At 29.0% G+C, this 19860-nt stretch overlaps 1 protein-coding gene across 1 annotated transcript; it reads right to left on the bottom strand.

Moving 5' to 3' along the window:
* Window positions 1-7011: 7011 nt before the first annotated feature.
* Window positions 7012-17901, bottom strand: MKS88_002429 (uncharacterized protein; the record flags this gene model as incomplete). The annotated part of the gene is made up of 1 exon (XM_067215438.1): window positions 7012-17901. The coding sequence occupies one exon, from the start codon at window positions 17899-17901 to the stop codon at window positions 7012-7014; it is 10890 nt and encodes a 3629-aa protein (XP_067073864.1).
* Between the last annotated feature and the right edge of the window lie 1959 nt (window positions 17902-19860).

The raw sequence follows: 19860 nt of genomic DNA, 5'->3' as shown, positions 1-19860 counted from the left end.
AGCGTATATGTACGTTTTATGTGCAAAGAAATGTGCCACTTATGCAATTAATTTAATCATTTTTTTTATTAAGTATTTCCCTTTTAAAGGTAAATGCAGTGATATGCTCCACTGTTCCTCTTATTTTTTAATACTTCATTCGAGAGAACAATAATTTGTACATGCATTTGTATATATGTAAGTATATGTTATATACATGCATACATATTCATATATGTATCTCTATTTCACTTTGTATTTTTTAAAAAATTTATGACAATGGGATGCAATAAAGGGATGTATCGATTCACAAAAAAAATACACCAAAGTAAAAAATATGTACGTCATGAAAAATGATGAACCACCAATGTTTCAAATGAAAAGAAGAATATAGTTATCTCTGTGCATGAATAGTTTCCTCTCATTTGTTCACAAGTGTATGTTTGTATGTATTACATATGTTTTACGTATGTGTTACGTATGTATTACGTATGTGTTACGTATGTTTTACGTATGTGTTACGTATGTATTACGTATGTATTACGTATGTATTATGTATGTATTATGTATGTATTATGTATGCATTATGTATGTATTATGTATGTATTATGTATGCATAATGTATGCATTATGTATGTATTATGTATGCATTATGTATGTATTATGTATTAATTATGTATGTATTGTATATGTATTGTATATGTATTGTATATGTATTATGTATGCATAATGTATGTATTATGTATGTATTATGTATGTATTATATATGTATTATGTATGCATTATGTATGCATTATGTATGCATTATGTATGTATGTTGAAATGCAGTGGGTAAGAGTAAATTCAATAGGTGAGGGTAAGTTCACTGGGTACATGTACACGTGACAGGCAAAAGTAAATATAAATGTAAACATATTACGTACATAAAAACATAATACCTAACTGCATATATGATATTCATAAATTTTTCCTTATATTGGTTCGTCTGTATTCTCTCCTTATGTTTAACTTTGTTTGATTCCATTTCGTTTTATTCCATTTCTCTTCACTCCATTTTATTTTCACTGTTTTCCATAATGATATTTTCACGAAATATGAAATAAAATAGTACCACGATAAAATAAAATAATGCCACACAATACAGTAGAACAGTGCCACACGATAAAATAAAATAATGCCATACAATAAAATAAAATAAAATAAATGGTGCTGTTAATATATATTATATGTATATATACATATTATTTTTTTTAAAATAATCTATTATTAATTATTATGCAATTGCAAATGTGGATGGTTATCAGCAATGCAGTTGCAGTATGATGTAATAAAGGAAAAGTAAATATTAAGTGCATACAATAGTATGCACATAAATATATATATATACATGTATGCATACATATACACACACATGAATAATCGATATTATTACTTAAATACATGTAAACCAAGTCATTTTTTTTATGCATTTGATCTGTAGTCCAAATTTGAGTTTCATTAACTCATTTTATGAATTAAAAGTTTTTCGTACACTTGTTTTTATTTTATTCATATCTTATTATAGATGATAAAAAGTAAAAGAAATCACATTAAATGGTGATGTAAATTTAAATGAGTGTAAAAAAGTTTACAAGTATGTCATGCTCTTTTCACATGTATCATTGAGTCAAGTGTAATGTTAGTGTATGAGTAAGCATACATTCGTTCTTAAGTGTTGTCATTTATATCTATTCGGGGATAATATATATGTGGTATGTAAATATATACAAGAGTATATGTGAACGTATACAGGTGTACATGTGAACGTATACAGGTGTACATGTGAACGTATACAGGTGTACATGTGAACGTATACAGGTGTACATGTGAACGCATTAAAGTGTTTATATATATATATATATATATATATATATATATATATATGTATGTGTATTATATGTGTGTATAACTAGTTAATCGTTAAATTGTAAGTCACCTGTTTAAATTTATAAGCGTGTTTATAATCTTGTGTACATTTATGCATACGTATAATCAGCGAACTAACATGTATATATGAAATTGCATAATCTTTTCTAAAGATATGAAAAAGTGAAAAAAAAAAAATATATAAAAAAAAAAAAAAATATATTTATGTGTTTGAGTTACAAATGCTAAAACGTCCTTAGTTTCAATATCATTACATCCTGCTTATACATGAATGTATAAATTGAATTAATGAAAAGATTTAAGTATAAAAGGAAACAAAAAGAGAAAAAAATAAAATAATAACTTCATTAAACTATTTAGAAAGCTGATTGTGATGCATGTGCCATAATACGTATAAACGTATATGATATCATTCATCCGGCCATTCGTTAATCCTGTCATTCGTTAATCCGAACATTCATTAATCCGAACATTCTTTAATCCGAACATTCATTAATCCGAACATTCATTAATCCGAACATTCATTAATCCGAACATTCTTTAATCCGAACATTCTTTAATCCGAACATTCTTTAATCCGAACATTCTTAAATCCGAACATTCATTCGTCCATTAATCCAATCATCCTTTTTTTTCTTTTTTTTTTTTTTTAAATCGTTTGATATAAAATTTGATGCTGAGATAAAATAATTACTTGTGCATGCAACGCTATAAAGACATACATGTATTTAATGTGTATGCATATATAAATATGTTCGTATGTTTTACACAAATACACAAGTTTAGTGTAACTAAATGTATGATGCACATTGTTACATGTGTTTATGCATATAAATACACATATGTATATATATACACATGCATATATATAAGCACATGCATATTTATATACACATGCATATTTATATACACATGCATATATTTACACATGCAAATCATATTACGATTAGAAGCATTCGGTAACCTTTTTCTACTGGCTTTTTCTGAATCTTTTATACGTTATAAACTTTTCTCGTTTTTTAGCATTTTCATTTTTTTTATTTCTTTTACTTTACATTTTATTGAACTTTTTAAATTTCATATTTTCAATGAAGAAAAATAAAAATAAAAATAAAATAAAAAAGGAAAAAAGATGAGTTTATACAATATGTACACATCTCATTTTGATGATAATATATAGAAAAATTCTTTGTAATATAACGAAAAATCTTTGTATAAAATTACTCACAATATTATACTGTTTATATTTCATAGTGTCCTTTTTTCCATCCCTTTTTTTTTTTCTTTTTTTTATTAACATGTACAACACAATAAAATTATATACATAATTTTTTTTTTTTTTTTTTTTGTTCAGGAAATTAAAAGTCATATTACATGAATATTTACGACTTTCTTTTCCATTATTATTCATTTTATTTATATATTTTATGACGAATTATAAGTTATCTTCATCCGGTTAACACTGAAATGTGTAGTACGTGTATTACTGTTGTTGAAGTGTTTCCTTTGGGTTTGCCTTCCCAGTAGTACATAGAAGAAGTTGTACATATGAATGTGGGAATATATACGTGTATGAATATGTGCGTATTTTTGTATATACTTATTTATATTTGTATGTATGTATGTATATGTGTGTGTAGTAGTTATATTTTTCTTTGTACACATATTGTATATACATGATATATATACATATTAACCCTGAAACTCTTTGAAAGAGTTATATGAACGCATAATTGTAATTACTAATTTATTTAATGGTGATATATAATTAATTCTCTTGTCATAATGACTACACAACTTAATGGTACACATAATTTTAATGAATATTTCACTGCAATGTATTTTTTTTTTTTTTTTTCTTCGTTTATATATGGGACCATTTAAATATGAACAAATGGCTGAAGGATAAATGATCTCTAAACGGTTTATATTGTTTTTCCCTGTTTTTTCATATTTTGTTTTATTTTTTTGATGTTAAATTGGTGGTATACCATAATTCATATCAGTCGCAAGGGCTGCATATTTGTAGGTTAAAACATACCATACTATTACAATACTCATGGGGGTATGTTTCTTTTGTCAGAATGTTCAATTGAAAATAGGTGGTGAAATTTAAAGTGAAATAAAAGGGGAAAAGTCGAATTATCACTCATTTGTTCACGTAGCTGAGTTAAGGAAATTCAGTTTCGTGTTTTACCATTTCTTACATGTACGACGCAATTATATCTTTTGAAATTTCGCAGTATATTTTTTATTTTGACTAGCCAAAAGATCCTAACTTTTCTTTAATTCTAAAAAAAAAAAAAAATACATACATACGTACATACATACATACGTACATATGTACATACGTACATACGTACATACATATATATGTACATATGTTCGAATGCTATACTAGTCTCTTTTTTTTTTTTTTTTGGACTTGGTTAATTTTACCACAGTATTTTACACAATCAGAAAAAGACATGAACAGTTAATAATAAAATGCATTATTAATACAATTTTTTTTTTTCTTATGTTTTGAAAAGTGAAATTTAAAACGAACTAGTGGAGTTACTTTTTATTTTTTATCTTTTTCGGCTGTTCAAGGGGGATAATTTTTAAACTAAATTTTCAACCACTTGACGATTTATGCACACTCTGTTATGATGCTTTTTGTTCATTCCTTTTTAAAAATATTACTTAAGAAAAACCCTTCACCCGTTTAAAATTGCTGTATTGATTAGTCATTTTGACATATATATATATATATGTACTTTACGTGCATAAGTGTAATCTTGAATTAAATTACATTTCTGTTAAAATTTGACTAAGTATATGAGATTTGTACATTTACATTTCTTCTTTTAATTACATATGTAAGAATAATTTTGGGTACTCGAAAAATTGGGAATTAAGACACATTTTTGTTTCATTTGGTTTTGTTTGTATTTTTATAAGTTTATACATATGTAAGACTGTATATTTTCATGTTTGTACGTTTGCATGTTCGCACGTTTGTATATTTCTGTGTTTGCGTGTTTGATTTTTTTTTTTTTTTTTTTTTTTTTTTCATTGTCTTCTGAAGGGTGTCTTCTTATTACAATAATACTCTTAAAGTTCAATTTAAATTTAAAAAAAAAAAAAAAATTCGATTATATAAATACGAGCAAGAATTATGCTGTAATAATGCAACAGTATAATACTTTCATAGGACAGTATTAGCAAAATACCGCAATATCATAATATCATAGTTGATATTCGCTTAGCAAAATTAGCACTGACTTGAATTCCATATTTCAAGTATTACGTTCATTTGTGTTATATCACTAGCATGTAAGTAAAGTATATATATATATGTATGTACGTATGTATGTATGTACTTGTATATGTATATATGAATATTTTTTTCCCAGGGTAATATGCCAAAGCATTTTCTTTGTTGTTTTATTTTGCATTAACACTCATCCCATTTGCTAATTCACGTAAGTATGCTTCTTTCCATACAAAATATTTTGCCATACTTCAAAGGAATCATCATGTTAGTAGGTCCCATGGTTTGGTATTTTTCCTTTTTTCATTTTTCCCTTTGCACATTTTGCAAATTTTTCAAAAAATACCAAGGTGGGAATAATAATAATATTTAAATTTTGATTAGACCAGAAAAAAAAGCAAAAAAAAAAAAAAAAAAGACCCCCTTTAAACATATATTTTCATATAAAATAACTTCATTTTTGCAGTTTTTTTCACATGAAGAAAAGCTCATATATTGTTACAAGATGGTGTTACATTGTACATGTGATTTCATTGAGTTCCTACATGTATATATTCAGCATATATTTTTGGCTAACAAATTTTTAAACAAAAAGGAGTGAATACAACCACTTCGTGTGTTTCAAAATATGGAACCCTTTAATGAATGTTTCTTTGTTATGTCAAATTGCTGTGAACTGCTACATTTTGAGGAAGTCTGCTCCGTCGTTTCGTTAGTTCCAATTACTTTTTATTCCATTTTTATTGCATTTTTATTTCTTATTTATTTACTTCTTTTTATGCCGCAAAAAAATAAGCGTGAGCATTTGGAGCAATCCTTACTCTACGTTACTATGTGTTTTCCATGCAAATTATGTATGTTTTTATAATTAATAGACTAATTTGGGGGTTAAAAATGCAAATTTTGAAATGTGCTTGCCTGTCGTGTACATAAATCATCAGTGCTGGTATCTCACACATGGAGAAATTAAAAAAAAAAAGACAACAAATAAAAAAAAAAAAAAATACATAACAAGAGCAAGAAAAAAATGAGAAATGTAAATAAAATACAGGAAAGAGGAGCAGAGAGATAATGAAAAATAATGTAACAGCTATATCTTAGCTAATTTATAACTAATTAATGACTAATTAATAGCAAATTAATAGCAAATTAATAGCAAAATAATAGCAAATTAATAGCAAAATAATAGCAAAATAATAGCAAATTAATAGCAAAATAATAGCAAATTAATAGCAAAATAATAGCAAATTAATAGCAAAATACTAGCAAATTAATAGCAAAATAATAGCAAATTAATAGCAAAATAATAGAAAATTAATAGCAAAATAATAGCTGCTATTCATAATTTTAATTATTGCAGGAACATAAGTAAAATTTAAAGGATGCACGAAACGTCCATAGGCACAGGTACCGTAACAGCTGCCACTGATTAAAAAAATAATTTAAAAAGTCGCGTATATTAATAAAAAAAAAGATTATTAATAACTGCGAAAAATGAATATTATAACTGCTAAAACGAAAAATGCGCGCTCACACACGCACATATATATATATATATATATATATATATATATATACGTGGGGGCATTATAACAATATGCGCGTTAATAAGCGTCCGGTAACTTGAAAACAAACAGGGGAATGCGAATGGATAAATATAAAAAAATGCATCATTTTTAAAAAAAGGAGGAGAGCGGTAAAAAAAAAAAAAAAAAAAATTAGGTTATTCTCTTTTTTTTCGTTCTAAAATATATCTTACAAAATTACATTAATAAACATCAGTTAAAAATTTATTTTTATTTATTTATTATTTATTATTTTTTTTTTTTTTTGTTGAACTGATATGGAAGCTATTCTTCGGGATTCGAGTTATCTAAATTTTCCTTCTTATCCACCTCTTGTTCAATATTCACTTCTTCCCCGGCAATATCGTCAATATTGGAGATATTGTCAACGTTGTCAACTATTTGTAGTCCCCCCTCTTCCTCTTCCGCTCCCTCTTCACAGTACGCTTCGTTGTTTTCATTTGACGAAGCGATGCTAATAGCCCCTACATGATCCATATTGGCAGCATATGCCATCAGATTATTTTGAACATCTCTATTCGATGAATTTAAAATATTAAAATTATTAGTTAAGCCATCATTTTTATTTATATTCATTTCATTTAATGGTTCTTCACTCGCGTGTTCACCCTCACAACTACTATTATACTTATCTGCATTTACGTTATTATCGCCATTATGGAATGTATCTAACTCTTCAATCAAATTGGATCTATCCACATTTGATGAAACAACCTTATCTAGATGGTCCTCTTCCTCCTCTACTGCTTCCTCTACTGCGTCCTCTACTGCGTCCTCTACTGCGTCTTCTACTGCGTCTTTTACTGATTCTTCCACTGATTCTTCTATTGCCTCTTCTGCTGCTTCTTCCACTGATTCTTCTATTGCCTCTTCTGCTGCTTCTTCTACTGCTTCCTCTACATTTTCATTTTCTACATCAATTTCTTTAACATTCTCATCATAAACATAATTTTCAATATATTCACCCTTCTGAACATGTTCATGATCATCTTCCCGATTTTGCTTACCTGCTTCGTTATCTTTCTCCCTCGAGTTGTATTCATCATACGGTTCTTCGCCTTGGTCATTTTCTTCCTCTCCCGAGTTGTACTCATCATATTCTTCTCCGCCTTCATCCAATTCGTCTTCTAATCGTTCCGCTAAGTCTTCCCCTAAGTCTTCCTCTAACCGTTCCGGTAGCCCTTCCTCTAAGTCTTCTTCTACTTCGTCTTCATCCTCCTCCTCCTCCTCCTCCTCTCTCTGCTCGTCCACTTCCCCCCCATATATGGCCATTTCGTCATAATCGCCTTCTTCCCCTTCTTCCCCTTCTTCCCCTTCTTCCCCTTCTTGATTCAGAGAATTTTCTTCTTCATAGTACTCATCTGAGCCGTCGTTTTCCTCACCGTCATCTTCATCATCTGCATCGCTTGCACCACTTGCACTGCTTATATTCCCCTGGACGCGTTGTCCACCACTCGCATTGGTTGCATAACGCTCACTTTCACAATCTTCGTCGGATGATATGATATAACAACTTCTATTACTATCGTTATCTTTGTTTTCACTTTCAAATATCTGTCCATTTCGCATTATTTCTTCTTGCTCTTGTGTGTTCTTATTGTTATCTCTACTTAAAGCATTTCCATATATATCATCGTAATTACTCTTTCTACCTTCCTTATTATTAAAAGCTGATGTTTTTACAAAACTGAAATTTGGTTTAATCGTACTATGGACTTTAGTTCTTGCACAATTTTGTCCTTTCCCCCTTTGAAAGAATTCACCATGGTCAATTTCATCATTATTAACATCATCGTCATCAGCTTCATCCTTATCAATTTCATCCTTATTAATTTCATCCTCATCAATTGCATCCTCATCAATTGCATCCTCATCAATTGCATCCTCATCAATTGCATCCTCATCAATTGCTTCCTCATCAATTGCATCCTCATCAATTTCATCCTCATCAATTTCATCCTCATCAACGTCATTCCCATCAACATCATCCTCATTAATTTCATCCCCATTAATTTCATCCCCATTAATTTCATCCCCATTAATTTCATCCCCATTAATTTCATCCCCATTATCTTCATCTTTATAAATATCTATTCCATTTTGGAATTCTTCTTCACTTTGCACATCATGCACACTCATGCTTTCTACTCTTCTAATCTTGTTTGATTGCCTACTAATTGAACAAAATGCTGATTTTGCTATTTCCGAATCAGAATAATATTTTCTTTTCCTTTCCCTCTTTTTGTTTACCTCAACATATGGCTTAACCAATACGTTATCATTATCGTACCTGCTCTGTTCATTTATTTTTTTTTTTTTTATGTATGTTTTAAAACCAAGTGCTGTAATGTAAGGGCTATCATTATTGCAGTTTGGATGACCCTGATTATTACTAACGAGAATATGATGCCTATTTTCTTGGTTATCCCTCTTCTTACATATACGGTCCTGCATGTTTTCATAAGTATTTTTTTGGGCTTCTTCTTCTCCTTCTGCTCTGTCTACTCCTTGCACTTCTTCCCCTTCAGCTCCCTCCTCCTTATTATTGTCATACGCGTTCTCTTCATCTGTTCTGAGTCCTCCGGCATAGGTCGGCAGGTAGCTCACTTCATTGTTATCCCAAATGCTATCATCACTTCTAACATGTTTAATGCGTTCATGTAAATGATGTGATAAAGCATAGTCATCAGGTTTACACATTCCAAAGGAGCTATCAAATAGCATATCGTTATTCCTACCTGCCATAGCAGCTACTGTGTTCAAATAATTGTTTTCATTTTCACTACAAGATATGTTCATACCACTAAATCCAAGAAAATTACTATGAGCTACCATTTCATGTATATTTCCATCTAAGTGTTCTTCCTTCATCCCTTCTTGTTTTTCATTATACGAGTTATAATAACTTGAGTTGTCCATTGACTTCTCAAGGGCAATTATTATGTTAGCATCGTCTGGACTATTTATCATTATATTACGCCCACCATGATGTGTTGAGCTGTTGTCGTAACTCGTCCCCATATCATCCTCATATTCATCTTCACATCTATCTCTATTTCTATCTTCCCATCCATCTCTATTTCTATCTTCCCATCCATCTCTATTTCTATCTTCCCATCCATCTCTATTTCTATCTTCTCGTCCATCTTCATTTCTATCTTCACATCCATCTTCATTTCTATCTTCACATCCATCTTCATTTCTATCTTCACATCTATCTCTATTTCTATCTTCACATCCATCTTCATTTCTATCTTCACATCCATCTTCATTTCTATCTTCACATCTATCTCTATTTCTATCTTCACACCTATCTCCATCCAGTTTACCGCTACACTTGTTGGTTTGACTATCTTCATTACTTGATATGTCGTTATGGTCATCTCTCAAGGGAAAATCATTACCATTATAGCTGTAAGTATTTCCTGTAGCTTTTTTCTCTTCATAGTAGTTGTATGATGGGGGTTCAGACTCGAATTTAACTCCCCCCTCCTCACTCTTATACATCATGCTAACTAAAACGTTCTCTTCATACCTTTCCAGAGTATCATTGTTTGTTCTGTTGTTCAGATGACTCTCTTCAAAAGCGTTTTGTTCCGCTAATTCAATATTTCCATAAGACTTATCCGCTACGTTATCTTGTATGGGAACAGCATCATCTGTCAGAGCAGCATCATCCGTCTTCCCGCCGTAAAACTTCTTATCCTCGGCACTCTTCAATAACTCTTCTGATTTATCCATCACCACAAAAGGAATGATTCCCGTCTTTCCACTTACATTTCCCTCACCATTTTTAATGAACAGTTCATCAATGTGCGATTCCTCTTCCTTTATGACAATTTCATTCGCTTCGTTACGAGGTTCTACCTGTTCATGTGGATCTACCTCCTCATGTGGATCTACCTCCTCATGTGGATCTACCTCCTCATGTGGATCTACCTGTTCATGTGGATCTACCTCCTCATGTGGAGCTAGCTCTTCATGTGGACTAACCTCCACATGCGATTCACAACTCGAACCCTTTTCGTGCGATTTACCATATTGGCATTCTTCTACAGTAACAACACCATCCTTTTCTACATCACGGATGTTATCAACAATTGCACACTCGGCAATCATCATGCTATCCTTTATGTAACTACTACCAGTATGATCATTATTGCACATCGTGTTAACACTTGCACGCTTTTCAATAGACAAGAAAGTATCTTGGTCAGATTCACTAAGCTCACTATTGTTAAACACATGCACATTACCCCTATCAATAATTAAGTTAAATCTATTTGTGAATGCTTGAACATTTCTAAATTGTTCCTCTGTAAAGTCATAATTAGAACTACTCAAACTACTGTTGTTGTTACTTCTCAATTCATCAATAATAGAATCGTACATGTAAAAAGAAAAAGACTTTTTCAAATTGTTGAGCTTGTTGAGAATAGATATATCAACTTTTTTTTTTTCATTAAAATTTTTAAATATATCAAAAAATAAAGTATTCTGTTGAATTAGATGTATAATGAAGCGTTTATATTTATATATATTTTTTATATTAATATCATTTAACTGTTCATTTTTTTTTATATCATTATTTAAATTTTTTATAAAATTTTCATTATTTTGTATATTTCCTTTTAACTCTATAATATGTTCTAGGTTACTAACGTTTATTAACTCATTTTTATTATTCTCATCTTTTAAATTGTTAATAAATTGGTTTAAGCTTTCTATGTTTTCTTCTAACGAACTCACTTGCTTTTTCAATATTTGAATTTCTTTTAGATTTCGGTTTATAATGTACAGATAGCAGGACCCCAACTTGAACAGTTTCAAGATATTGCACTTTATCACAATGATGTTTTCTCTGTCTCTAGTTAGACCGTTCTGTTTGCCTTTCCCCTCGTTATCATCATCGTTATTGTTATAGTTGTTGTTATCGTTACTGTTATAGTTGTTGTTATCGTTACTGTTATCGTTACTGTTATAGTTGTTGTTATCGTTACTGTTATCGTTACTGTTATAGTTGTTGTTATCGTTACTGTTATAGTTATAGTTATAGTTATAATTATTATTATCATTACTTTTATCGTTATCATTCGTTCTTCCTCCATTGGCAGTGCCAATACTAAAGTTGGTGGGGAGGCTAACATCCATCCCTTCGTCACTATTCGCTTCCCTGTTAAACATGCCCCTTACCATGGTAACAATTTCATCATAAGAAGTTGCATTCATCAAATGTTCAAAACTGCCAAAAACATTTGTTGAGTAGTTATTACTAAAGAGTAAGTCGTCCACTTTATTATTGCACTTTTTCTTTAAATTTTCGATAATTTCATCCTTTTCCTTTATATGATTCTTCATATTTAATTTATGTTTTTCCATAATGATAAGGGACTCTTCAAATTGATTACATCTCTTTGACAAAATTGAAATATCTTTATTTAGTTTATCTATTTCATCATTCTTAACTTTTATTTCGTCTTTGCACTTTTCAATAACATCGTATTTATTTTCCAGTTCAGCAGTTAGATCTATATTTTCATTGATGTATTTATATATTTCTAATGAAACATTTTGCTGTTCATTTGGAGGACGATCTGCATAATTATTACTATCATTATACATCTGCTGCTGTTCCAATATCTCTGGGTTAACATTCCCTACAATGGAATTATTAACATCCATATTAAATTTTTTCTTCATTTCGTCAATTTCATTATTTAGCTTTTTTATTTGAAAGTTCAGATTAATTATTGTTTTTTCCTTTTCATTAATCTTGACTAAATGTTGTGATACTTGCTCCTTTAACTTGTCCCTTTCAATAATATTCATATCATTATTTTTGGTAGCTACAAACAAATCGTTTTCCCTTTTCAACTGCTCAATTTGCTCTTCATACTCTTGTTTACGCATTAGCAATATTCTATTTTCCTCTACTAATATATCTAAGTCTGTTTTTATTTTATTATATTGAATTATATCATCTGTGTTCTTATTTTCTATCATCTCTTCTAATTTTTTCTTTTCTATTTCCTTATGTGCCAATTTGTCTTCTAGCAACTGCACTCGCATAATATTTTTCTGTTCATTCAACTGCAGTTTTTCAAATTGATCCGTTATACTTTGTAATTCTCTTCTCGATTTTTCTAAACTACACTTAAGACTAGTAATAAAATCATCATTCTTGTCTACTATATTCGGATCCGTTAAATTTGACTTTAACTGTACAATATACGTTTGTTGTTGTGTTAATTTTTCCTTTTCTATATTTAATTTTTCCTTCAGTTCGACATTTTCAAATTTTATTTTTTCTTCTTTTTCCAAATTTTGTTGTAATTCTATTTGCAAATCTTTATTTTGTTGAACTAACTGTTCTAATCTACTTTTCAATAGTTCATTATCATTTAGATTTACTTGTTTTTGAATTATTTCATTAAGATATAAATTTTCCTTCTTTACAGTATTTAGTTTTTCATTTATCAACCTTATTTCTTCCTTATGACTAGTAATAAGAACATCCATTTGGTTAGACAACTTCTTATTTCTTTCCATTTCCATATTATACTTTTGCAATATATCATAATATTCTTTTTGAAGAGTAGCTTTATCATGCTTTATTAGATTAACATACTCTTCTTCTTTCTTCTTTATATCTAGTCCTTCTTTATTTTCATTTTCAATCAATTTTATTTTTTGTATTAAATTGTCTTTATCATATTGCAATATTTTAATTTCATATATTTTTTCTTTCAAATCTTCCTTCACTTTATCTATTTCTAATTTTAATTTTTCCTTAATTTCGTTTACATCCTTTTCATATTTGTTCTTCTCTGTGTTTAGTAAATCATTTATATATTTTAATTTTTCTTCATTCGATTGGTTAATAAGAAGAAATTCTTTATGCTTTTCCAACTGCTCACTGCATATTTTCTTTAATCTTTTTATTTCTTCTTTACTATTTACACTAAAACATCTCCATGTTTCAATCGACGTAATTAGTATATCCTTCTCCCCCTTTAATTGCAAAATTTGTGCATTCAGGTCGGCAATATTTTCCTTCAATTTTTTCAATAGCAGTTCATATTCCATGCGATATTCCCGCTCGTCCTCTGCTAGAACGTAGCTACCGCTCGCCATCATATAACTATCATCATTAACATTCACTGCACCAATTTCATTACTTCCACTGGAGTTAATGATGCCGCCAGCACCGTTAATATTGTTAGTGCTGCTAATACCACTAATACTGCTGATACCGGCAGCACTATAACTAGTGGTGTTAATCCTGTAATTAATCTTCTTAACAGTATTATTGTTAATCCCATCGATTGACTGTTTCGAAACAGAGAAGCTATTCCTGTACATGTTAATTTGTTTTATTCTTTCCCTCAGCTCGTTCCTTACTAAACTATTTTTATTTTGTAATTCATTAACTTTTAATACAAGGCTGTTATTTTCTACCTTCAAATTGTTCATATCAAAACTAATTTTTTTATTATTTTCCTTCTCTTCAAGCCATAATGTATTCAATTGATTTAGACGTATGTCATAGTCATATTTCAATGATTCATTTTGATTTAAAATATTTTCTAATTTTTCTTTTAAAAATATATTATTATCTCTCGTTTCTTCTAATAATGAATGTAAATAATCTTTTTCCTTTTGATATGATTTTATAATTTCACTATTCTTGTCATTCAGTTTAACATTTTTTTGTTCTTTTTCACATAGCTCTTGTTCTAAGTTATACTTTTCTTTTTTTAGCATTTCACATAATTCGTTAATAAAAATATTTTTGTTTTTACATTCCTCATATTCGTTTTGTAATAACAAATATTTTTCATTAAACACATTTATGTGTTCTTCTTTTTTTTCGATCATTTTTCCTAAATTCTCCTTCTCTTTATTAGCTGCTTCTATGTCATATTCAAGCTTCTTTCGACATTTATATAAATCCATTTCATTTATATCCATTTCTTCCATTTTCTTATTCTTCTCTATTATCACTCTTTCATATTTTTTCGATAATCGAACTATTTGATGAAATCGTCTTAGTAATAGATCAAACGAAATCTCCACATTGCTAAAATTCAAGTTGAACAAATTGAAATATCTTTCATATACATTCTTATACTTATCGTCCATAATACTGTACAGGTTGAAACTTATTAATGTGTTGAATATATTATTTATATTTAAAAAATGATCATGATAAAATTGTTTATACTTGTCCAGCAGCTTCACTTCTTCAATATGACGCAACAGCTCCTCGTCACTTTGATTCTTTTTGCTTCTTTCGAGCTCCTCCACTATCGCTTGGTACGTACTTAACTGGTAATGCCCACTTTCGTCATTACCAGTTCGACTGTTTCCGCTTGGGTTGTTACTAATTAAGTTGTTACTTCCTGCACCATTACTATGCACCTTTATATTTTCCAAAACGAACGTGAAGCCATCTTCTAATAGGTTCTCCACTTTGAACTGATCGTTGTACTGGGAGATGCGCGCGAATATGTCAAGGGTTACCATGTAGTCGTCTATATAATTTAATAAATTGCTCTTTCGGAAATAACTCATTTGTTTGTTTTCTATACTAACGATTGCCTTTTCGAGATCTTCCTCCACCATATGATGGAGGGTCATCATCTTCTTGTTATTTTGATTGGCATTGTCATCATTCAAGCTAGTCCTACTACACTGATTCGCATTACTAGTATCAAACCTATTCACACTACCACTCACGAAGTTACTACTCATATGCTCCTCGATACTTCCATTACTTTTATTTCCAGCAGAGGGATGGATTTCGGTTTGCCAAGTAACACTACTTCGATTCATACTCTCGTTCCTTGCCCCCTTATGCACTACAGAAAAATTGTTATTGCTTACATTTGATGGGGTTACTTCACTAATTTCTAGCAGCATATTACTACATTTCATTTGTTGGTATAGATAATCTCTTACAGTGGTTTCTACAAAATTTTCAATAGAGCAAGTTTTATTATTTTTATCGATTTGTACAAATGATGAGAAATTTGGAAGAGCAGATATAACTTTAATTAAGGTCTCTTTTTCTAAGTTTAATCTGAATATATTTTCTTTCTGCTTCTGAATAGTATTTTCTTTTTCCTTCAATTTGATTTCCATATCTTGGATTTGTTCAACCTTCTGCTGTAGTATATTTTCAATATATGTCTTCTCATTAAACAAATTAGCGGGATTCGAATAATAGTGCTTTTTATATATATTCAAATCGTCATTTAACAATACATTTTTTACATTTGCACAGTTCTTTTCAAAATTGGCATATGACCTAGAAAGGGAAATTATCTTCATCTGGGCTTCATTTAGCAAATAATTCAAACGTCTATATTTTGATTTTTTTATCTTTATATATTTATTTTCTTCTCTACTACTTTTATTCTTCTTTCTCTCCAATGCCCATTCCATTTCGTTTTCCTTATCTCGCTGTCTCCCCCGCTGCTTCACCCGCTGCCTTTCCCACGGCTCTTCCTCCTCATCCTCTTCATAACCCCCGTGTTCCTCTTCCACCGACTCGTCCGAATCTAATGCATAGGAAGAATATACTATTTCATACATGTACAATGTCGAAAAGCAGTTGATATCGTCGAAAACAATCTTATCAATTTTGTGCGTTTGACAAACTTGTTTTATATCACAGTTTTTTCTGTATATACCAATTTTGCTATTTTTTTGATTTAAAAACTCATGTGTTATTGCAAACATAGCATTATTCTTTTCAATAACTTGTTTATATTTTTTTTCAAATATTTTTAATGCATTTTTTAACTTGCCTTCCTTACATTTTAACTCATTTATACTTTTAAAGAGATATTCATTTTTTATTTTAAGACCATCTCTATCTTTTTCAACCTCCAACAACTTTTTAATATTTTCTTCTGCTTTTTGCATAGATTTTGAAAGTATATCTTTTACTTTATTTAAATTTTCAACAGAATTTGTTTTTATCATTTCTCCTTTTTGTATAGCATCTTGTAATTGATTTATTTCCTCCTTTTTTTCCTTTTCAATTTTATATATTTTTTTTTCTGTAAGTAAATATTTATTTAATAAAATATTATGATCATTTCTGACTTGTTCATATCTTTCTTTCAATTTTTCATTTTGATTTTTTAATTTCTCTATTTCGCTATTTTTGCAATTTTCAAATTTACTTTTCTCATTTTTTAATGTATATACTTCTTTACATAATTCTTCATTTTTTACTAAAATTTCTTTATGTTTCTCTTCTATTCTTCGTAATTTAAATTTCATATCATCATACTCACTTTTATAGTAAGAGAAATTGTCTAAGTGTACATCCTTTTGATAATTATTTTTTTCGATTTCACTTTTCAAATGCACACATTCCTTTTCTGTTTTATTATATTTAACTTGTAGCTCTTTAATTTGCTTACTTTTCTTGCTGCACTCTTCTTTTGTTCTTATAAGTCTATCCATAACTAAATTGTAATCTTTTATTTTTAATTTTAATTTTTTTCTTAACAAACATATTAGCAATTCTTTATCTGCGTACTTGCTATCGTTAAACAAATCGTCCTCTTCAACACTCTGAATCTCATTAATACAAAGAGATTCAATCAAGCTGTTCCTTGGAAAGCGACCCTCACTCCCCTTTATGTCGTTTCCCCCATCATCATCACCAATACCAACATCAGCAGAAACATCAGCAGAAACATCAGCAGCAATATCAGCAGAAACATCAGCAGCAATATCAGCAGAAACATCAGCAGCAATATCAGCAGCAATATCAGCAGCAACATCCACAGCAGCACCGCTGTTATGACTGTAATCATCACTGTGCTCGTTATTCCTATCTCCGATAAGCTCGTCATACATTGGTGCATCACCATTAAGGACATACCCTGGACGAAATAATTTTTTGCATTCCTCATTCCTCCTTATACTACTTTCCTGCTCATCATTCATACTCATCATTACGTTATCGCACTTTCCTCTAAAAGTAAATTCATTTTCTTGCTTCGAACTGCTTCTTTCTGTGTAACTCGTGTTTTGATTTAGACTAAAATTTTTTATACTTCCATTGCTAGTTTCATTAATTAATTTATTGTTTTGCATTACTCTATCATCCTTTTTTTGCATATTTATATGCATTTTAAAAAAAAAAAGGGGAGGGTAAATGCACCCACGAGATAAGAAGTTAAAAAAAAAAAAAAAAAAAAAAAAAAAGAGAAAAAAAGAGAGAGAAAAAAAAAAAAAAAAAGGAATGAAATGAAGAAATGAGAAGGGATGCAATACGATGTGATGGGATAATCGAATGAATGAAAAGAGAAAAAATAGAAATATTTTCAACTGTTCAGTAGTCAATTTTGTTTCCCTTTAATGTGTCAATTCGCTTCGTCAATTCAATTTGTCACTTCAATTTATCACTCCAATTTATCGTTCCCATTTGTCGCTTCAATCCATTGCCAATTCTTTTAAAAGAACACGGGGAAAAAACATGAGTACGTATTTCCCTTTACAGCTTAAAACGTACGTACGTAAACATACATTCACGATAAGATAACTCCTTGTTTGTACGTACTTATGCATATATATATATATATATATATATAACAGCAAAAGCAATACGCTTGGCTATTCGATCGTCATTACATACATATATACATACAAACATGTATAAACTTAATGTCATACGTTTATATGGTTGTACATTTAATTTAAAAAAAAATATTTTCCTACTTTTTTTTTTTTAATTTTCATTTTCTTCAAAAAAAAAAAAAAAAAGTAATGCATTAACGTATTAACTCATTAACGTATTAACTCATTAACGTATTAACTCATTAACGTATTAACTCATTAATGTATTGACTTATTAATGTATTGACTTATTAATGTATTGACTTATTAATGTATTGACTTATTAACGTACTAACTTATTAACGTACTAACTTATTAACGTACTAACTTATTAACGTACTAACTTATTAACGTACTAACTTATTAACGCATTAAATTATTAACTTAACGTAATAACGCTATAATGCAACTGTACCTCAGTAAAGGGGATTGAAGTATATATACGGAAAACATGAATTTTCTTTTAAAGAAATGCATATAAACATATTAAACGCATATTATGCATATTTTGCGTACATAATATTATATATATATATGTATATATATATATATATATATATATATATAATATATATATATATATATATATATATATATTTATATATATATATATAAAAGTAAATTTTACTCCGTACATGTAAATTCTTTTTCATTTTGTACATACTTTGCCACAAAAATTTTATTTTTATTTTATGCGTACTCCAAACGCGCAAATTCTATTTTAATTTTATACGTTTACTCTCTAAATGTAAATTTTCTTTTCCTTTTTCTTTTTCTTAATAATCGTTTCAGTACATTAGTTCAGTGAAGTACATCTTTTTTTTTTTTTTTTTACCTTCACAAAATAGGAAAATTTTCCTTTTTCCTGTACACGTACTGAAGGCAATTATATATACTTATAACGTACATACATACATATAACGTACATATATACTTTTAACGTACATATATACTTTTAACGTACATATATACTTTTAACGTACATATATACTTTTAACGTACATATATACTTTTAACGTACATATATACTTTTAACGTACATATATACTTTTAACGTACATATATACTTTTAACGTACATATATACTTTTAACGTACATATATACATATAACGTACATACATATAATGTACATATATATGTAATATATATAGTGAGAAAAAATATGAGATATTGGTACCTCCTTCTATTACACACTTCTAAAGTGTTATTATGTAGAAGAGGAATTTAAAAAAGTACAAATATACTTATTTATAATATATATTTTTTATTTTATTGGAGGGAAAACTACTGCTTCCGTTCGTTTTTTGATTTTTATACTCATGTACACATATAATACTTCCACATATATGTACGTAAGTGTTTATATGTATATATGTTTACGAGTAGGTGTATCTATACTTATAATGCTTTCATATGTATATTCATTTGTATATATATATATATATATATATATATATATATATATATAATTG

Source organism: Plasmodium brasilianum, chromosome 8, assembly GCF_023973825.1.
Source record: "Plasmodium brasilianum strain Bolivian I chromosome 8, whole genome shotgun sequence".
In the NCBI taxonomy this organism is placed as follows: Eukaryota; Apicomplexa; class Aconoidasida; order Haemosporida; family Plasmodiidae; genus Plasmodium; species Plasmodium brasilianum.
The sequence above is the reverse complement of the archived record's forward strand: the minus strand, read 5'-3'. Positions and strand labels throughout refer to the sequence as shown.